The 18,943-nt window shown below is 36.9% G+C and overlaps 1 protein-coding gene across 3 annotated transcripts in view; it reads left to right on the top strand.

The window, feature by feature from the left end:
- Positions 1–18,943, top strand: part of PCSK5 (proprotein convertase subtilisin/kexin type 5) — a 230,250-nt gene that overhangs the window by 14,410 nt on the left and 196,897 nt on the right. For all 3 annotated transcript variants that reach the window (XM_086868934.1, XM_086868935.1, XM_086868936.1), the window contains exon 2: positions 11,333–11,437. In XM_086868934.1, the coding sequence (XP_086725060.1) occupies positions 11,333–11,437 (105 nt within the window). The remainder of the gene's footprint in view (positions 1–11,332; positions 11,438–18,943) is intronic.

The raw sequence follows: 18,943 nt of genomic DNA, 5'->3' as shown, positions 1-18,943 counted from the left end.
GTAGTTTGTTAAAAAATAAAACCTCTTAACTAACCTTTGTACTGTTTGCATGAATGAAGTAGCCTGGTCAGAATTTTGTCAAGCCTCCTTCTTATACTTTATTATAATTACATATATGACAGCACAGGTGAAGAAACATTACAAAGAAACAATAGTCTTTAGAGCCTGGAGTAGCTAATAATGTATGGTATATGGCAGTTCTGTTTGCTCCTTCAACATTCATGACACTGCATGAGTGTGCATCCTCACTTTACATTTGTTTTGTGATATAACGTGAACTAGGATTGGAAGTCAATAATATAGAGCCAAAGCTGATTTCCATTGACATAGTATATAGTTTTGACATTTTAAATTACAGATTATTGAGTTAGTAAAGGGGGAAAAAAAAAAAAAAGATTTGAGAAAGCGGTGGCAATTTAGTTGACTTCTCAAAATTAAAGGTTAAGGGTATTTGTGTCCTTTCTGATTGCTTCATGAAAATGATGACTGTGGTACTGAAACAAACATTACCATATTGCCTAACAGCTTCTTTGCAAATAAAAAATATGTTTGTTATGGCTTGAGCTTGCAAATGCATGATGATTGCATTGAAATCACTTTAAATACTTCAGAAGTTACTTTTGTTTATTCAGCATAATATAAATACGCTTTGTTGTGCTCATTTTTACTTGCAGAAACAAGGTGGTGACTCACTCACTGGGCTTAATAAAAAGTGGCATAAACTACCAGTTTATGTTATGCTGGTTTTTGTATTGAAAATAATTTATATAAAAGATGAATGAAAATGAAGGAAGTAACTGATTTTCTTCTGAGCATTTTCATGAAAAGTGTAATGTTGCCCTGGAACTGCAAGCCCATGGTCAGGTTTGCTGCGTAACATCACATTACTTTGACAGGGACATGAGCTTTCTAGTTGCTGCAGTGCTCACAAGGCAAAGCTCACAGTTGCAGTTATTAATGCCTGTAATTACTGTACTTGAATTTTAACATTTCACATGACAAATGTGGAAATGGCTTTCTTCACTATCTCTCCCCAAATATTTTAGGCTAATAAATCTGTTGGAGTATACACTTCATATAAACCCCTCTAACACTGCCTGTCCAATAATTAAGGACCCGTGTTCATTAATTTCTAGGTATGTTTTTGAACATTGTTCTAATAGTCACAACGTGTTTATCAGTCCTAGAGAAGAGGTGGATGAAACCTTACCAACCTTCAAAGAAAATTTTCAAGGACTATAGTGGCATTTTTTTTCAGTTTAATGCTTGAACAATCAACACAGTGTCCAGATATCTTCAGCTTCTCACTTTTTATTCATTCTTAACATCGCTGAGGGCATATTTGTGTGCCCTCAACTATAGGGAAGTGGTACCACATAGCAAGTGTTCAAAGGGTGCTGCTAATACACAGCACAGCTCAGGTGTTTTCCTCCCAGAAAAGGATTGATGTTCTCAGAGCTGAAGCTGCAACAGAGAAGGGTAAGGGTCAAGCTCAAGCCCTGATTCTGTCATAACTTTTGCAATGAATATATGTTTACTGTGGTCTCCTGTTACCTGTGGCATGTAAGGCTTCACTGCTCATCCATATAGGACTCAAATATAATTTTCACATGGTCTTTATTCAGGCAGCTTTTCCTTGGCTTTATTTACCTGATGGGTGTATTCGGGATTTCTCTTTTTATAATTTGGCTTCAGTATTCCTTTTTTACCTGCACTTTTAGAAGTAGCACCATTTTCAATTAAATATGATCAAAGTATATATTTATTTTAAAAATAATCAGTTAACCTCTCCCACTTTTCAGAATTCAATAAGGCAGAGAGTTCATAATTGCCGTAACAGGATTTGCACAAACATATAATCTAAAAAAACATGACACAGTCCTATTTGGAAGGATTGTTCCTCCTGTATAGTAGTGTAGATTCAGTTAATAAATCTTTGTATGATCCAGCATGTGTTTGCCTTAAGGCTGTGATGCAGTTTGAATTTATTCTTTCTAATACCTAAATTAATCTTACCTGCTGATTTGTACTAAAACTTGTGATAGAAACTTATTAGGTTTTTGTAATGATGTAAAACACTTTATATTGCTATTTGGTTGCTATAGGTTTTTTGTCTTTATTTTTCAAAGTAATTCCATGTGTTAAATATGGTTACCAAGAGAGTGCTAAAGTAATGCAATTTCAAAAAGTAGAATTTAATTTGACAACATTTGTTTTAAAATACTACTGTACAAAGTAACCTTTATGCAGAAAGTGTGATGTAGGAAGCTTTTTCCAATTCACCTCAACTTTTAAAAGTTATGGATCAGTTAGGAGTCTCCGAGGAAACATAATTTGGTTTATGTTGCTAAATGTATTTCATAATATATTTTCAGTGAAGCATTTCTCTATATAGAAAAGTAGAACTTTGATTTTAAAAAATAGTTTAGAATTAATCTAACTATGAATTTGGAATTCCACATTTAATCCACATTTCAGTTTCAATTAAATTATATTTTAGAATTTAGACTATAATTATGCCTAAGTTATATTCTGTAATGCAGTAGAAAGCCTCAGAAAGTAAAACTATGAGAAAAGCTACTTTTATAGAGGTAATCCAAAATCTAATGTACCAACTGTCTTGGCTTGAGACAACTTAAAGATGTAGGCACTCTGAAATCAGTAACATCCCCCTTGGTTTGAACCCTTTTCCACCAGTAAGGAATGAGATATGAGTAGATACAAGTGAAAAAATGGTACCAAAAGTTTAGTAACAGAATGCCAACAGTCAAGGGAAAAAGAAAAGTAAGTAACTGCTAGATAGCAAACTGCTAAATCTCACAACCCCCAGGGAACAAAGAGAGGCCCCAGTGCTGGAAATGCCCTTTCACAAGACACTGCCAGCTAGAGGCGGCCACATGGCTGGGGGACAAAGGGAAGATAATGTCACACATTCCCTTCCAAGGTGGCACCCTCCAGACAGCTCTGTCTTTCTGGTCAGAGAAGCCAACAGACTTGAACTGACTTCACCAGGAGGCATCTGCAGAACTCAACCAAAGGCAGCTCAAAAACACCAAATTCAGCCTCTCTGAGATACATGAAATCCCCAAAATTAAAAGAGAATCCGAAAAGGGAAGACAAACCTTTTGCCTGAGCAAAGGCCAAACAGTTCAGGAAGCAAATACCACAAGGCAAAGAACTGGAAGCTGCCCATGAGAGAGGATTTTAAAAATGCCCATGACAGCATTCCCAGACACACACAGAGCATACCTGCCTGTAGATCTTGCAGTAACAATTTTTGGGCACAGATAGATACCGAATACAATAGCATAACTGTATAAAAATCTCAGCTTTGGTACTGAATTAGAATATCGAAAATTATAAATGGCCTCAGAATATCAATGTGTTTTAATCCTACTAACAGAAGCATATGAAAATTAAAAGGCTGGAGTTTATTTTTCAGTTGAAAGAATCAATGTATTACTTTATTTTTAAAACAAAATACAGCAGTATGTAAGCAACACCAGTGACAATGTCTTAAAGAACATAAGGCTGAGCTACTTTATTTTAATGGCTGTTACTAATTTTTGGCAATTTTATTTAAAAAGCCAAACTAGCTCAAGGCAAGTGCCCAGACAAAATTTCTCCATTCAAATAACTAAAACAAAAGTGAAAAATACAAAAGAAGGCTAGGATGGTGCATTTTCATTCAGTAAGGTGATATGCTTTCCTCTCCATTTAAACTGAACAATAAAGGATCCCAGTGGTTAAATAGGAAAGTGTTGTGTTCCCACCATGTTAAAGAGATGCAGCATGATTTACTTCTGTGGAATTGCAATGTTTCTGCTGAAGCAGCCATGTGGGGCTTTTTACCCCACTCTCTGTTTTGCAGTTTTCTTTATTTTTCATGTGCAGGTGGTTCAGAAGGGAATCTTAAGTTTTCCAGCTGAGCTGTCCTGTCCTCTAGACTGAACATTCAATAAACTGGGCAAGAACTCCTGGTTACAGTATAGGCTTTTTTCCATCTAGGAGACTCAAAAAATTCTTCAGGAAGAACGGGTATATTGAAGCCAAACTAATTCAGAGTGTCACTATTCAGGAGCAGCAACACTTCGCAGACATCAGCTCCACTTGAAACAAACCTGAGAAGGAAATATAGGAGAAACAGATAAGAACTGGCAGATACGTTCCTACCATGAGAACAAGGTTCTTATCTCTAAGAATAAATATCGGAGATATCTCCACAATATGGGCAGTTGAATATGGATGCTGTGAAACAGGGAGCAAGATGCCTGTGGAAATTGCAGGCCACATAACTTTCTCATAACTTGCCTGAGAAAGTGGCCTGGGAAATCATGGGGAGGAATTAAAACAATCCTCAGAAATAGAGAACAGCCTTGCAGGTGCTGTTTGTCTGTTCCTTGTTTTCTTGCAAGAGAAGGTCGAGGGGTGGTGAACCCCACTGACCAATGATGGTGATGTGTTAGCTTACTAACCAGTAAGAGTTTTACCTTTCTGTACTTTTCACATATCAGTCTATAAAAAAGACCTGAGGTAGTAAACCGAGAGAAATGCTCCTGTTCGACTCCCAAGAGAGTCTGTATCGTTCTTCTCGCCGTTCCCAAAAGAGCGACAGTTGAATTTCTATTAGTTAAACAATAAAAAAACCTTTCGACTTGATGTTAAGTTTGGGGGAGACAGAGCTGTCATCTCAGGCTGCAGCTCAGATGTCTGAGAAGCTCTGCAGCTGTCCTTATGGTGACTGGTGCTCCAGCCTCAGTATGCTGGAGGTCTGTCATTGCTGACCCAACAGTGGGGTTTTGGAGAAGAGAGCTGGAGGCTGAGAAAGTGTGGTCACTACTGTAGTATTTTATGGTGGAAAAATCACATCGCAGTCTCCCAGAAAATGCCGCTACACAGTTTTGTTTCTTGCAATACAAGTTAAGTTTAGGTCCCAGGTCTGGAATGAACATGACCTTTCCAGATATTGGTGCTTTTTTAAATAAGTGAACAGCTAACAGCCTCTGTAGAGCTTTCTTGACCCTAAATGCTGAACCAGAACCCTGGTTTTAAGACGTGTAACATTTGTTTATCTGGAGTGACTCAAGAAGGAAAGGGAATGGCTGTTTTCTGTAGAATCTTTGAAATGGTTTACCTGCAGATAGCAATGAGCCAGCTGGGGTCAGAATTAAGGGCTATGGGCTTACCTTGTGAGATTTCAGATTTACATTTGCATCTGGTCTTGTTAAGCCTTGTAAGATTCCTATGGACTCACTTTTCAAGCTTGTCTTGGTCCATCTTAAGGGTATCCCATTTGTCTGCTGTGTCAGCTGCACCACTCAGCTTGGTGTCTTTCAGGTCATTCTGTGATTCTGTGTATGCTGGTTTTAACAACCAACAGGGAGCTAAATTCCAAATAAGCCACTCTCTTTCTCCCACTCCTTCTGATAATGAAGGGACAATAAGGAGAGATTATGTGATGAAAATAACAATTTACTAAAATCACAATAACCACAGCAGTGTCAATAGTAAAAGGCGCACAAAAAGAAAGCGCCTTAACCACAAAAGAACATTCACCATGAGGTACAAGGAAAAAAGCTTCTCAAAGATAGCACCAGATGTGATCTCCAAACAAAGGCAATACGGTGAGGAGAGCCTCCATAGCATAGTGTTCTCCCCCACCCTCCCACCCACCCCAAAAATAGTAGAAAGAAAGGACAAAATAAAACCTGGAAGCTAGTTCATCTGAAAAAAGGAATTGTGCAGCTGCTGGCTAAGCTCAGTCCTCTGCACTTGCTTGAACTGCCACCTCCAATACTGCTGCTTGGAGCTGTCCAAGATCTCAACTCCCATAGTAGCACTCCAGAGGAAAAAATGGGAGGAGGGAAAAAAATTGGTGGGCAGCAGAAGGGACCAAGTCCACCAGGGTTTAAGCAGACAGGTCAGTTTGCTTTTGTGACCAAGGCAAGAGTTGTGCATTCCCAGCTTCTGGCCCTGGTTTTTCCTGCCAAAGCAATGCCCCCCAGCGATGTTGTGGGTGATATTGAATAAACAATGCAAAAAACTCCACCCCCTTTTCTCTTTAACTAGACACTATGAAAATGTGTAAAATGATGCCACATTATACACATACAGAAATGATATTTCAGAGACAAATCAAAATGCTTCAACCTGAAAAAATGTAGAAGTTTGAAATAGAGTTGAAATGATTTTGTTAAAATAAGATGGTAATAGCAAACTTAATAAAGTTTCTTCATATCTCTGTTTTTGATATTTTCTTCTGTCAAGGACTTTAAAACTTTGGAATTTTTTTGCAGTTCTGAAAAATGGGGAGGGTCATACCTTCACCTCCATGTGAAATATGATCCTCTGCCTCTTTATGATGATTTATATTCCAGCTTGGCACAGGGATAGCAAATTTGTGCTTCTTTGGCTCTTCTGTTGTCTTACTGAGTTCAGAATCATATCTGTACCTTTCTTTTAGAAGGTATCATTTCTGTACCTTTTAGAAAGGATCTATCTTCCTTTCTAAATCCATTTAGGAGCAAATTCACTAAAGCCTGGGAGAAACAGGGACCCATACAATATATCCTCCAATTCACCAAATCAGTAGCATATTGCTTTCTATTCAGCCCTCTGGGAGAAGAGCACTTTCCACCTAGATGTTTAGAAGATTTGCCTCTTAAAAAAGAATAATTGTTTACAAGCTAAGAAGCATCTCTTAGGTTTCTGCCCAGAAGCTTGAATGACTTCCCTACTCTTGTTCAGCTATATATTGGAATTTCAGTCGGTTTCATTTCAGAATGAAATGAAAGAGCTTAGTCAGATAGGTCAGTTTGGTGACCATATAAATGTATTTGAAGTATGTTTAACAGCAATCTTTAGCATTTGTATTTCCTTACAGAGTTCATGGGGACACAATGCCCATGTAGATTAATGCATTCAGTAATTATGTCCTAAATTATCTTACTGTTTCCCTAGACTATAAAACAACATATGAAAGAAATATTTTTCAAGAGCAAGCTTAGAAAGTTTGGTTCTTGTTTCATGTTACCTGTAAAATCAACACATTTTCACAACTTTAAATAGAAAAAAAAAACTTGATAAATATAAATTTAATTTAAATATGTGGATGCTTTAGTTTTCAGGGACAGCGCTGTGATTGTTAGTTCCTGGGAACTGAAATAATTCCTGGGAATTATTTAGTTCTTGAATAAATATAGTATAGTACAGCTGAAATGTATGTATAGGTCTATTGAATATGGTTCTTTACAAGTACTACTACTGAAGAGATTAGGTCTTCCCTACAACCACTGTCCATTCTTTTTCCTTTTCATTAGGAAAAATAGTATTTTCCTATTTCTTTTTAAATAAATCATGTCCTCCATGTAAAAAAAAAAAGGAGAAATTACAAAGATTTCCCAAGGATATATGAGTGAAACTGTCAGCAGTCCCTAGCAGTAGTAGAGTAGTTAGCTCTGATGTTTCTGTCTTTGCACTGCTTTTCTCTGAGAGTGCCTCTAGGACTTGGGAGTTAGAAGTATAAAAAACAAGTATAAACAAGTATGTTTAACAAGAACACACACAACAAGTTTTATTGTGCTATAGTTACATGGTTTAATTTTTCCTAGTGGTCCAAGGAACTGGAAGGTCTAAGTCAATTCCCATTAAGGTAAGAGAAGACAAAAAAGCTTTTAGTAATGCTGGTGTTACTTTGCTGTGAAATGCACTGGCATTTAGTGAATATGAATTTAATTGTACTTACAAGATTTGGGCTCATTTTAATTCCTTGTCAGTTATGAACTAAAGCTGTAGATCTCACAATTCTAAATAATCAGTATAATTATCTGAAAATTAATGGTGTTTGGAAGACATTGCACTGCAATTACCATACATAGTTCCAAGGGCTTAAGACTGTCTCCTAAGCTCAAGTTCTCAGAGGGGGTAGATCTGACAAGGATTACAAATGTGCTGTCTCCCTTGGGCTGGAAGGATGCAGATGCCTCCAGTATCTTCCATGGATAGCTAGTTCTGCTAAACTGTAGAACTTTCAGGAGTGCAATTAGGTAATCTCCTAAATTTGCTGGTTTGGATGCCCTCAGAGTGGTCAGCTAGAGCTAATCTTTAGTAAATAACTAAATAAATCAACATCTTAAACTAGTGCAAGACAAAACACTGAGGACTTGGTGATATTGAGACCTTTGTAGCACAAAACATGGATGGATGCTTATTTTCTCTGTAATATGGCCTTTCTGTTTAAACAGTTCTGTGCAGTTGTAAAATCCAGTTACCCATCTGAGCTGAGTCTTTCCAGTAATGTGTATGCTTTTGTAGCACACAAACAAACTACACAGACAAAATAGAGGGTTTCTAATGCACTCTGAAGGCAGCAAGATCTATGAAAGTTCAGTTACCTTTATAGGTTACTGGTGGCGTGAGTATGCACTTTGCAGGTCTCTGAAGACTTACAGAACAAGGCTAACATCACTTCCCAGCAGCTAGCACTTCAGTCTTATTTGAGACTACTGATGAGTCCTGGAAACATCCAGAAAGTAACTGATTATATCCCTCTGTCTCAGGAAAGCATGCCATCACTTGCTCTAAGCCTGGCACCAAATTTCAGTAACTGTTATAAATAATAGTAATGTTAAAAGAGGACAACATTAACCTGACTTAACTGGACTTTGCTACAGGCTCTTAAAATCAGAATAAACTTTTGTTTCTGTAGTCAAAAGTAATGGAGTGGCACAGAGCAGTAGAGAATAGAATAGAAATAGAATAGAAATAGAATGGAATAGAATAGAATAGAATAGAATAGAATAGAATAGAATAGAATAGAATAGAATAGAATAGAATAGAATAGAATAGAATAGAATAGAATAGAATAAGAGAACAGAATTGGAAGGGACCTACAGTGGTCATCTAGTTGACAAATTCAGGGCTGACCAACAGTTACAGCACATTGTTAAGGGCATTGTCCAAATGCCTCACAAATACTGACAAGCTTGGGGCATTCACAATCTCCCCAGGAAGTCTGTTTGAATATTCTCTTGGTAAAGAAACACATCCTAAATTTCAGTGTGAAACCTCCTTTGATCCCATTCTGAACCATTCTGATGCATCCCTGAATCCTAGTGGGAAGGGATCAGCAGCTCCATCTCCTTGTCCCCTCCTCAGGAAGCTGTATAGAGCTATGAGTTTAACCCTCAGCCTACTATTCTCCAAGCCAAAGTTCTCAGCCCCACTTCACAAGCCATGCCTTCCAGGCTATTCCTCAGCTTCGCTGGCCTCCTCTGAGTGCATTCAAGGACCTAAATTGTGGGGTTCAGACCTGCACAGAATACTCTAAAAGGGGCTTACCAAAGCTGAGTATGACGAGATAACCACCTCCTTTGTCTGGCTGGTTATGCTGTTTTTGAGGTATTCCAGGATGCAGTTTGGCCACACAGCTGCCCAGATACATGGCTGAGTCACACTTACCTTAATGTTAGCCAGCACTCACAGGTTATTCTCTGCAGGGCTGCTCTCCAGCCACTTCACTCCCACTTTACATTTACCCCTGGTCTTTCTTAATCCCCAGTGCAGAATCCAGTATTTCACCTTCTTAAATTTCATCCCGTTAATCATAGCTCTGATCTATCCAGATGTATCTGCAAGGCCTTTGGTCTCTCAAGAGGGTTAACAGCAGCTCCCAGTTTGGTATCATCAGCAAACATGCTCATGGAATACTTAAATCCTATATGCACATTGTTCTTAAATATATTGAACAGAATTGGTCCTAGGACTGAGCCCTGTGGAACAGCACTGTTGACTGGCCACCAGCCAGATGTAACCCAGTTAATTGCAACTGAGCACACCTGGGCTGTGGAGATGTGCTGCTTCAACTGGAATTTTCTATCAGAGAGAAGGCAGCATGAAAATTACTCTACTACTGATACACTTTCATTAGTCTTAGACAAAAATCAATTTATGATAAACTAAATTGATTTAACTGAATGTTTTGGTATTTTTCTTACACTAGACTTAAGTTACTCTTCCCAAAAGGAAGATACTGATGGACCACCCACACAGACTGGCATTAATATCCTAGATCCAGTTTTCCCTGTTCAAGGAATTAAATTTAAATTGTTGCTGTTTTCTATCAATGTCAATATTTTCTTTGTAGTCTACTTACATATTTCCTCAAGATTTTTTGTTTTCTAATATTCTAAATATTCTTGGAATTTGTGAGTGACTAATTTCCAATTCTCTTCAAGTCTTTACTGCTGAGCTCTCAAGTTTCCTGCATATGTATTATTATAGATGCAAATTGAGAATAAATCTGGGGGATTTTTTTTAAGGTGAAAGTTTTCAAGTGTTGCTTCGTCCTCTTTGATGATATCATTCAGCTCTGATTGGGAAACCAAGTCTGTTTATGAGGTCACTTTCAGTTTTAAATTGAAATGACAGTATGCTTAATTGTCCCTTTTTTGCTCATCATTGAGGAACTTGAAACTAAATTATTAAGTATCTTACAAGATTTGCAGTGCACTAGTAGGTCAAATTCCAAATGAGTTGGAGAGGCATTCTCCCAAAGACAAGGAGACTGAATGTTAGTTTGTAGGTGAGTGAAACTGAAGTTTCAAGTTAAAAATGAAAAATGAAAGCAGACGTATTGATGACCCTGGAAAGGAAGATTTCTTTTTCAAATTGTGAAGGCCATCTCACTTCAGTATTTATATTTCTATTGTGTACTGAAGGGATGAGTAAGAAGCATTTTTATTACACCATTGTGAAATTTGCAATTTTGCATGAATTGATTTTGTACCTTGAATGAGTTATCCCATGAACTTAACGTTTCCACCTTTCTTCTACTTTTTGCTCTCACTCGACAGAACAGGAAAATTATTCCTGTTGTATAGTCTGATGCCATGAATGTCCTTTTTATAATTTAATTATATAAATAACCAAGACTAGTGTGTTTTACAGTACATTTCCGTAAGCAAACTAGATGGAATGCTTTTTAATAACCCTACAGCCATTTAATGATTTTTATACTTGCCATTTGAGGACAGTTTGGATATAGATATAGAATTACCTAAAGTACTGCATATAAATTAAACATTAAAAACGTAGATACAGCCAGGCTAAGCAGCTCAGTTATAATCTTTGGTTATGCAGTTACTGCCTCAAGGATACTTCATCCACTTCATATCATATGTCCTTCTTTTGAAAGATGATCAGTGGGTTCAAGTAACATTTCAGCACAGAGGAAATTGCATAATTTATAGACTTTCCAAAATGAAAAACAGGAAATGAGTTTCATTAAATTAAGTCTTCCACTCCTTTTTTTTTTTCTTTTCTGCTCTTACAGATTGGAACATTGAAGGACTACTACCACTTCTACCATAGTAAAACAATTAAAAGGTCAGTTCTCTCAAGTAGAGGTACCCACAGCTTCATTTCAATGGAACCAAAGGTAAGAAAATCCATGCATGTGTCTGGGGAAAAAGCCTTTGCATTTTTTATATGAAATACTATACCAGGCGACGTTCACCTGAATGGCATATAGCATTACAAGTATTACCCTATCTGTTTTCTAAGGTTCTACTTCTCATTAAAACAAAGTGAAGAAGATACCCATGGTATTAAATATGTGCTATTCTTGGAACATAACGTCAACCATTATTCCTGAATGAGTAGTTGAATTTTGATAACGCACTCATTACTGTGTTATGCTTCTCGGTAAAATTGTAAGATTTATGTCTGCAGATCCCTTCTGTGAAGCAACCAGCTTTAAAAATAAAAATGGGCAATTTGGTATGTTACAATGTTAAGAGGAAAATTGCTCTTGCTTTTTTTCTTCTCTTCTTCTGGTCTAGGTCTATGAGGGATTAAAAAGAGTACTCTTTTCTGTGATCTCTTTTCTGTGATCCTTTTGGTTTCACTGATCTTAATGTTAAGATCTGTGTGAAAAATGGTGCCATTTCTTTGTAGCATACACTATAATAGATAACTGTCAACACAATTTAATTACTGGTTTATAATTAAGTATAATATCTTGTATCCTACCCACAACACACTTTTGTTTGAATCTTTTAATTTCAATGATGAGTAGCTTATTCACTGACTGGAGAATTGGATTGCCTCTGGTTTTTTTTTTTTAGAAAAAAAAGTTTGGTGAAGATCCCATTAGCTTTTTTTATGCTGTTCATGCAATGCAGTCTTGCCAACAAGCCCCCAGGCCCCTGGTGTGGTAATAACAGAGTCAAGCTTTTATAAATTATTGGATGATGAATGTTCTCTGTGAAGGATTTGTCAGGTTTTACTTAACAAATCATTCATGAGAAGTAAAAGTTACTGGTGAAAGAGTTTGAACACTGTACAAATTGAGCATCATATAGGAATACTTCTGCCATCTGGAAAACTGTGTTTAGGTCTGAAGTTCCTCTTGAGGATGGGACAAGACCTGGAATGTACACAAAAAACTGTGTTCAATCCTCTGTTGATAAGGGTGAACTGCTTAACCCTTTGAGAGCACCAGCAGCTCTGCTGAGCAGTGTATACTGGGGGTTAATATAAAAGTGATCGGGGCCCAAATCTCTGTTCCCATAAGTACTGAGACCCACTCTTCAAACAAGCACTGCACGTAGAATAGGTAAGATGCAAAAGGAAGGGAAAGTTCACTTCTGCATCAGTCCATGCTCTTTCTGTATGCACAGAGGTGGAGGGATTGACACACGAATGCACAAATTCCTATGCATGTACCACCCTAAACTGTGGTGTTATGCCCAGCTCCCAGATACACCATCTGCACCTCTGGCAGGTCGTCTAGACTACTTTGTCCAGAATAGTGAGAGACAATAAAGGCAGAACACTGCCAAAAATCAAAATTAAAATTTATTTATTATGTTGTTTAGGTCTTGTCTCCAGTCTATGCTGCTGGTATAGAATTTCTAAATTTCTGAACCATTGTTACATATCACTTCAATATTGAAAAGCTGTAGTGAGAGTTGTACTCAACCCTGTTAATGATTCTGTACCCAAAGAGAAGCTGATGGTTTAATAACTGGATGTTGCAAGAAGTGTTTGTATGATTCACTTTGTGACTGCTTTACTGAACCTGGGTTTTGGAATTCTTATGTGGCTGCAGACATGTCAATAAATTGACATGAATTTGTAGCATAAAGACCATGTTGTCCTCGGTGTGTATAACATTTAATGAGTATTAAAGCAGACTGGCAATTTAATTACTCTATATAAGCTGGTTCTTTTAAAACAAAATATTTAATGTTAAATAAGACCCATTGCAATGCTGTGAGAATTTGAAAGGACCACACGCTACTATATGTATGAGTGGAATGGTATCTAATGCCAATATTTGCTGCAGATTAGTCAGCATGGGTATTTGGGAACAAAGCAACACTGAGGTTTGTTTACAAATAACTTAATGGTAATTCACTTAGGCTAAAAAAGCTCTCCCTGTTATGTGTACATGGAATTAACCTGTTCTGTGTTGCTTCAGACATGGATCACTAATTTGCTTCTTTACAAAATTTTAAAGTATGGAATTCTGACTGAGTGACAATTTTTTATGTAAATAGCCTGCATATAATGGAAGAAATTATGAAATTTGGCATTTCTAAGATATTGTCAGTGTTTGATTTCATTGTGTGAATGCACAATGAAAGGCGTAAAACTCACAGAAAATCTTGTTATTGTGGATTTAAATTAATTAATTGCTTTGAAAACCTTTTGTTAGATTTTCTTCTTCTGGAAAAGCCTCTTGACACTGTTATAAACAATATGAATAGATGCAACAGGGAACATAATAACTAGATGTGCTACTTAGTGCTGTGGTCTAGTTGATAAGATGAGGGTTGATCAAAGGTTGGGCTTGATGATCTTCGAGGTGTTTGTCATCCTTTATGATTTTGTGATAAACCGAAGACATGTGGATTGCACATTTTGACACTTTCCCCAGCATTAGCCTGTATTAACCTCATATCATCCCTGTTTAGAAAAAAGGTAAAGGATGTGCAGTATAACACAGTTTTGTCAATTGTCATCCACATCCTTACCTAGCAATGCTACGTGTAGTCATTCAGCGAAGAAAAAGATTAAACATAATCTTCTTATGCATAAGAATGGCTGTAATTTCCTTAAATAGATTGTAATGGAGAAAATTTGAAACATAGCTTTAGTCATCTTTCTCAGACAGTGAATAGCTATGTGGTGTTTTGCATGTCCTAATTGGAAAACATAGAAGTAGAAGAAGTCTGTGGATTTAAAGCAGAGATCAAAGCCAAATGAATTAAATCTCTTTACAAAGATTTCTGGTCTCTCCAGCTTATGTGCTGTTTGTGGTTATTTTTGGCAGGGGTCAATGAGAGCACCACACCATGAATCAAGAGGTTTTTTTTGCTTTAGAATTTGCTCTGCAAAGTTACTTTGGTTGATACTATAATTCATGAAACAATGGGAGTAGGAGCAAAAAAAAAATGTGGGAAGATGTACAGATAGTCGAAAGGTATCATGAGGCTTTAACTCAGCTATTACATAGTTGAGTGTATTGATGGTAGACTATCTGCTGAAACCACATTATAACAGTATTTGCAGGGATGAGAAGACCTGAGGTATCCCTCTGGGTTTGCTGCACTGGTGAAATGAAGAATCACAAAATGGGAAACATTGCAAGCAAAGATTGAAACCACAGTCTGAGGCCAGACTTTTCATCAATAAAAACTATGAGGGAAATCAGGTGGAGCTTTTCTATTAGTAAAGTGATTACAATTCAAATGAAATGTGAGAGTTGAAGTGTCTATGAAAGACAGTAGTACATGTAAATTAAATGGACAGCACAGCTGGAAAACTATCTTTTTATTCTGAAGTATTGTATAAAATGAGGAGTTTTTAGTGAGGTGCTATGATAATGAAATTGTGACTCTTATGGTAAAAAATATCCCATGGAATAGGTAGAATAAATGATCCTAGAAGACAACAGTTCTTAAGGTAATAGAGGGCAGATATAAGATTGATAATATACTCAGACAGAGTATATTATCTAACTAACTAAAGTTTGTTCCATTTTTCTCATGAGCTCCCTGTGGTCTCCCACCACAGCAGAGATCTGAAAAAGACATCTGGCCCACAGTGATGCTAAAAACCATGTAATTAATAATTTGTGTTCCAGTGAAGTGTGATATTAGCTAACTTTGGAGCATTAGTGTTTCTTTATCATTCTCTACTAACATGGTTTCTCATATTTTTCTAACTTCAATGAATTATGGGTAGGTTTATTTGGAGTTTGAATCCTGTTAGATGAGTCACAGAAACATAAAGGTTACATAAAAAAGATTTACATTCTCACAGAATGAAGAAGTAAGGCTACCTTTACTTATGGAACATACTTTGCTTGAGCACAATTTTGCAGTAGTGTCATGCCTTTGTCAACCCTACTCCAGGATCAGAATACCTGGGAAAACGTTACTCCAGACGGTTATATTTTACACAGCCTGATCTAACCACACACAGTGTGTTGCAGTATGATAGGAGAGAAACTTGTATCTTTGCCATATCAAGAATATCAGAACTCATGGTATCAGCATATAAAATGCTCGCAAACATATCTTCGATGACACCAAATTATATGGGCTGTTTTCAGAGGATAGGCAAGTAATTGGGAAGCAAGCCTGTTAAAACCCCCAACTAATCTCCAGTTCTTTTCCAAAAATTAACAATGAGATTGTCTTTGCCAAGGAGTTCTGTAAAATGACTTGGCAAGTGAAAAATTTGAATCTAATCTTTCTTTTTAATGCATTCGAAATTAAATATATTGAGCGGACAAAACTCCTTTGAAGCAGATTCCAACAACTGATTAAATCATGATGAAATCAGGTGAAATCATGATGAAAGGAAATCTAAATCTAGGTAACTGAATACAGTAATATATTTCAAGAACAGTGAATATTTTCCTTTTCAAAAATTATATTACACTGAATTTGTACTGGTCATTTTTCTGCTTCTAGTAGAAAACATCAAAAGGTAATTCCACTAGGAAGCTTCAATGACTATTTTTTGTTTCCTTAAGTACAAACAGCAAATCAGTTATTAATTAGACATTAATAAAGCTTTTGATCTTCAGAAAGAAGCTGGTCTCATTAGTGTTACAATTAACTTCATTAAATGTTTCTACCTATTGTAAATAAGTTAAGAAAAATTACCATTATGTGACAAAATTTGCTGACTGAAGAGTAGATACTTCCTCCTGTAGGAGCAATGGATTTGGCCAGTAGACTGAAAAGAGGAGGCCATATATATTAATGTAGTATTAGTTTTTCACTTCTAGATTACAGTCATCCAAGGTTCATCCTTACACTGATTTTGTATCCTCCACAGACAGAACACTGTTCCTTATGCAGAAAAGGAACACCAAATTTTAGATTGCTCTTCTTCACAATGAAGTCCTGGACAAGCTGTCAGATATCCCATTCCAGAACTCAGCAGTCTTTAGGGATTGTGGTACGGTTGCTGTTATGGTCTCTAGATTTCATGGTCAATGAGAAAAATGTTAGCTGACTCTAAAGTGGCAGGCAAGGACTCAACAATCTCTCTTAGAAGTAAATTAACCTTTCTGGTCAGGAATATTGGAAATCATGCAGATTTAATTTGTCTCCTTGACTTTGATGTATTTGGGGCCTTCTGGTTTTAGAGAGGCAAAAGTAAAAGACCCCACATATATGCAACTGGGCCTTTGCAAGGGACTCATGCTATTAAGAGAAGAAAAAAATATATAAATAGCCTATTCTGAATTTTGCAGACCAACATATGTCTTGAACATGTTAAGTCTCAAAGTTAAAAACATTGGGTGGATTTTAGATGGATTTTAGCTTAGAACTGTTTAAACCATGGGGGATTTTTCTTTTGAGAAATCACATTCTTTGACCTCTCTGCGCTTGGTGAATTTGGGGTTTGTGGCAGTAGGATTCCTCCACTTTTGTTTTGTAGAGTGTGTTCTGCTTTTCAAATTCATTCCAGCAAACATGTTGAGCAGAGGTTAGGATCAGTGACTATATTTCCAACTATAGCATAGATCTTGTTACAGAAACTTGTTTAGGAACCTTCAAAAATATATAGAAATATTCTTAAGGAATAATTGAGGGGAAAACTCCCTTCAGGGCATACTTTTGCTGTGTAGTGAACAAATAGTTCTGAAATGGTTGTTACACAATGCTACATTCACATAGTAAGATGAAGATTCTAAATGTAACATACCTTTTAAATTTCTAGGGTTTGGGAGCAAAGTGGGGAAAAAAAGTCTCGCACTTCTTCCCTTCACTGTCACAATGTTTTCTTTCACTGTCACTAGAGGAACCTCAACAAAAACATATTTATGTATCTTACAAACTAAATGTAGGGCTCATACATGATAATAGTTACAATTTTCTTGTGCAGACTGCTGGAGCTGCAGTGCTAATCCCAGCAATGGATAAATTCAGAAAAACATCTTACTAGACCTAACTGCATTTAGCATTTGATACCTTATTGTACAAAATAAAAGTACTTAAGATACAGATAATTAGTTACCAATACTTCTTTTGATTCCTTCCTTATATTCTATAAGCATTAGAACAGTCTGGGATATCATAAGTGCAAAGTTGGCTGTGTATTAATGAAATAATAAAAACAAGGAGGAAAATATTTTTGTCCCTCCATTGCTTCATCAGAGGACATGTTACTATCACAATCATGGGAAGTTTGGAGAAGCTATTTGAGCAGCATGCACTCCAGTATGGTGCTGCACACTATGAGAGTCTTTCAGCTAGAAACTGATTTGAGCAGGGACTAGTAGAGGTTGCAGATGCTTTTGTTGAGAGTGCAAAAGGTATATGCAGCCTGCAGAATAGCTAACTTAATTAGACATCGAGTTGTGTCTTGGTTTTGGTTGGAAGGGAGCTTAAAAGTCACCTTGTTCCAGCTCCAGTTTAGATGCTTTCTAAAGTCTCTCCATTCTGGGATAAGATTTTCTTTGCACTTCTCTGTCAGAATGCTTTCCTGTTTAATGTCACACCTGTCTGGTTTGCTCTCCCTGTGCAAGCTGGGAATGCTCATCCTCACTCAAAGTGAGACAACTAATGGAGGGACCTACAGTGCAAGTGAAGGCAGGTCACACAGACTTGTGCAGCCTTATTTTGTAAGTGCAAATGCTATTTGAATGCAAACACACCAACGAGAAACCCAAGGACAATCCATTTGGAGCCTAAAAACGAAAAGGGTGTTACATTCCTCACACAGTTCAGGAGGCCATAAAGGATTTTGCTCAGCCTTTATGATGGCAAAAGCACTTGAGGTAAATGTATGCGTGGGAAATTCAAAGCCTTAAGACAATTCTTCACAGCAGTTATAAACATGTACAGGTGGAGGGTTATAGGGAAAGGCATTTTCAGTCCTTAGTCCTTAGATGCTAGTAGGTGTTACTATTTGAGTTTCTTTACAGTTCCAGTAAAGTAGTGCTTGCTCCTATGTTTTTTAGCAGAAAAGTGCATTTATAAGTGAAAAATGATAGGACAACTAAATGTTTTTAAAAAACATTAAGGAGAGTTAGTCCTCTTAATTTTAATCTGTATTATGAGAGCTTGACAGTGAAGACAACAGCTCTGACAGCTGCAGTGGTCTTGTGTTTCACTAAGTGTGCTTAAGCTGTTGTTAAAGTCAGTTTGCAGTGAGAGTGTTAAGAAAGACAGCAAATTGGTGGTTTGGCTACTGGGCTGTAAAATTGCTGGATGTCAGAAAGTGATCACTGAATAGATCCTAGTTTTGAACTAGCATTCTGGAAACAGCTGATCATGCAGGGCCAAATGCCAAAATATCAGCAGGGACAGAGATAGAAATTGAAAGAAAATACATTTTGGAAAGGCTCATCTCAGAACTGACTGTATAGAAATGTAACAGAACAGTTTCTACACACCATTTTGTGAGGAGATCC

This window comes from Cyanistes caeruleus, chromosome Z, assembly GCF_971803275.1.
Source record: "Cyanistes caeruleus chromosome Z, bCyaCae1.hap1.1, whole genome shotgun sequence".
NCBI classification, from domain to species: Eukaryota; Metazoa; Chordata; class Aves; order Passeriformes; family Paridae; genus Cyanistes; species Cyanistes caeruleus.
Note: the sequence above shows the minus strand (reverse complement) of the source record. Positions and strands in the feature narration are given on the sequence as shown.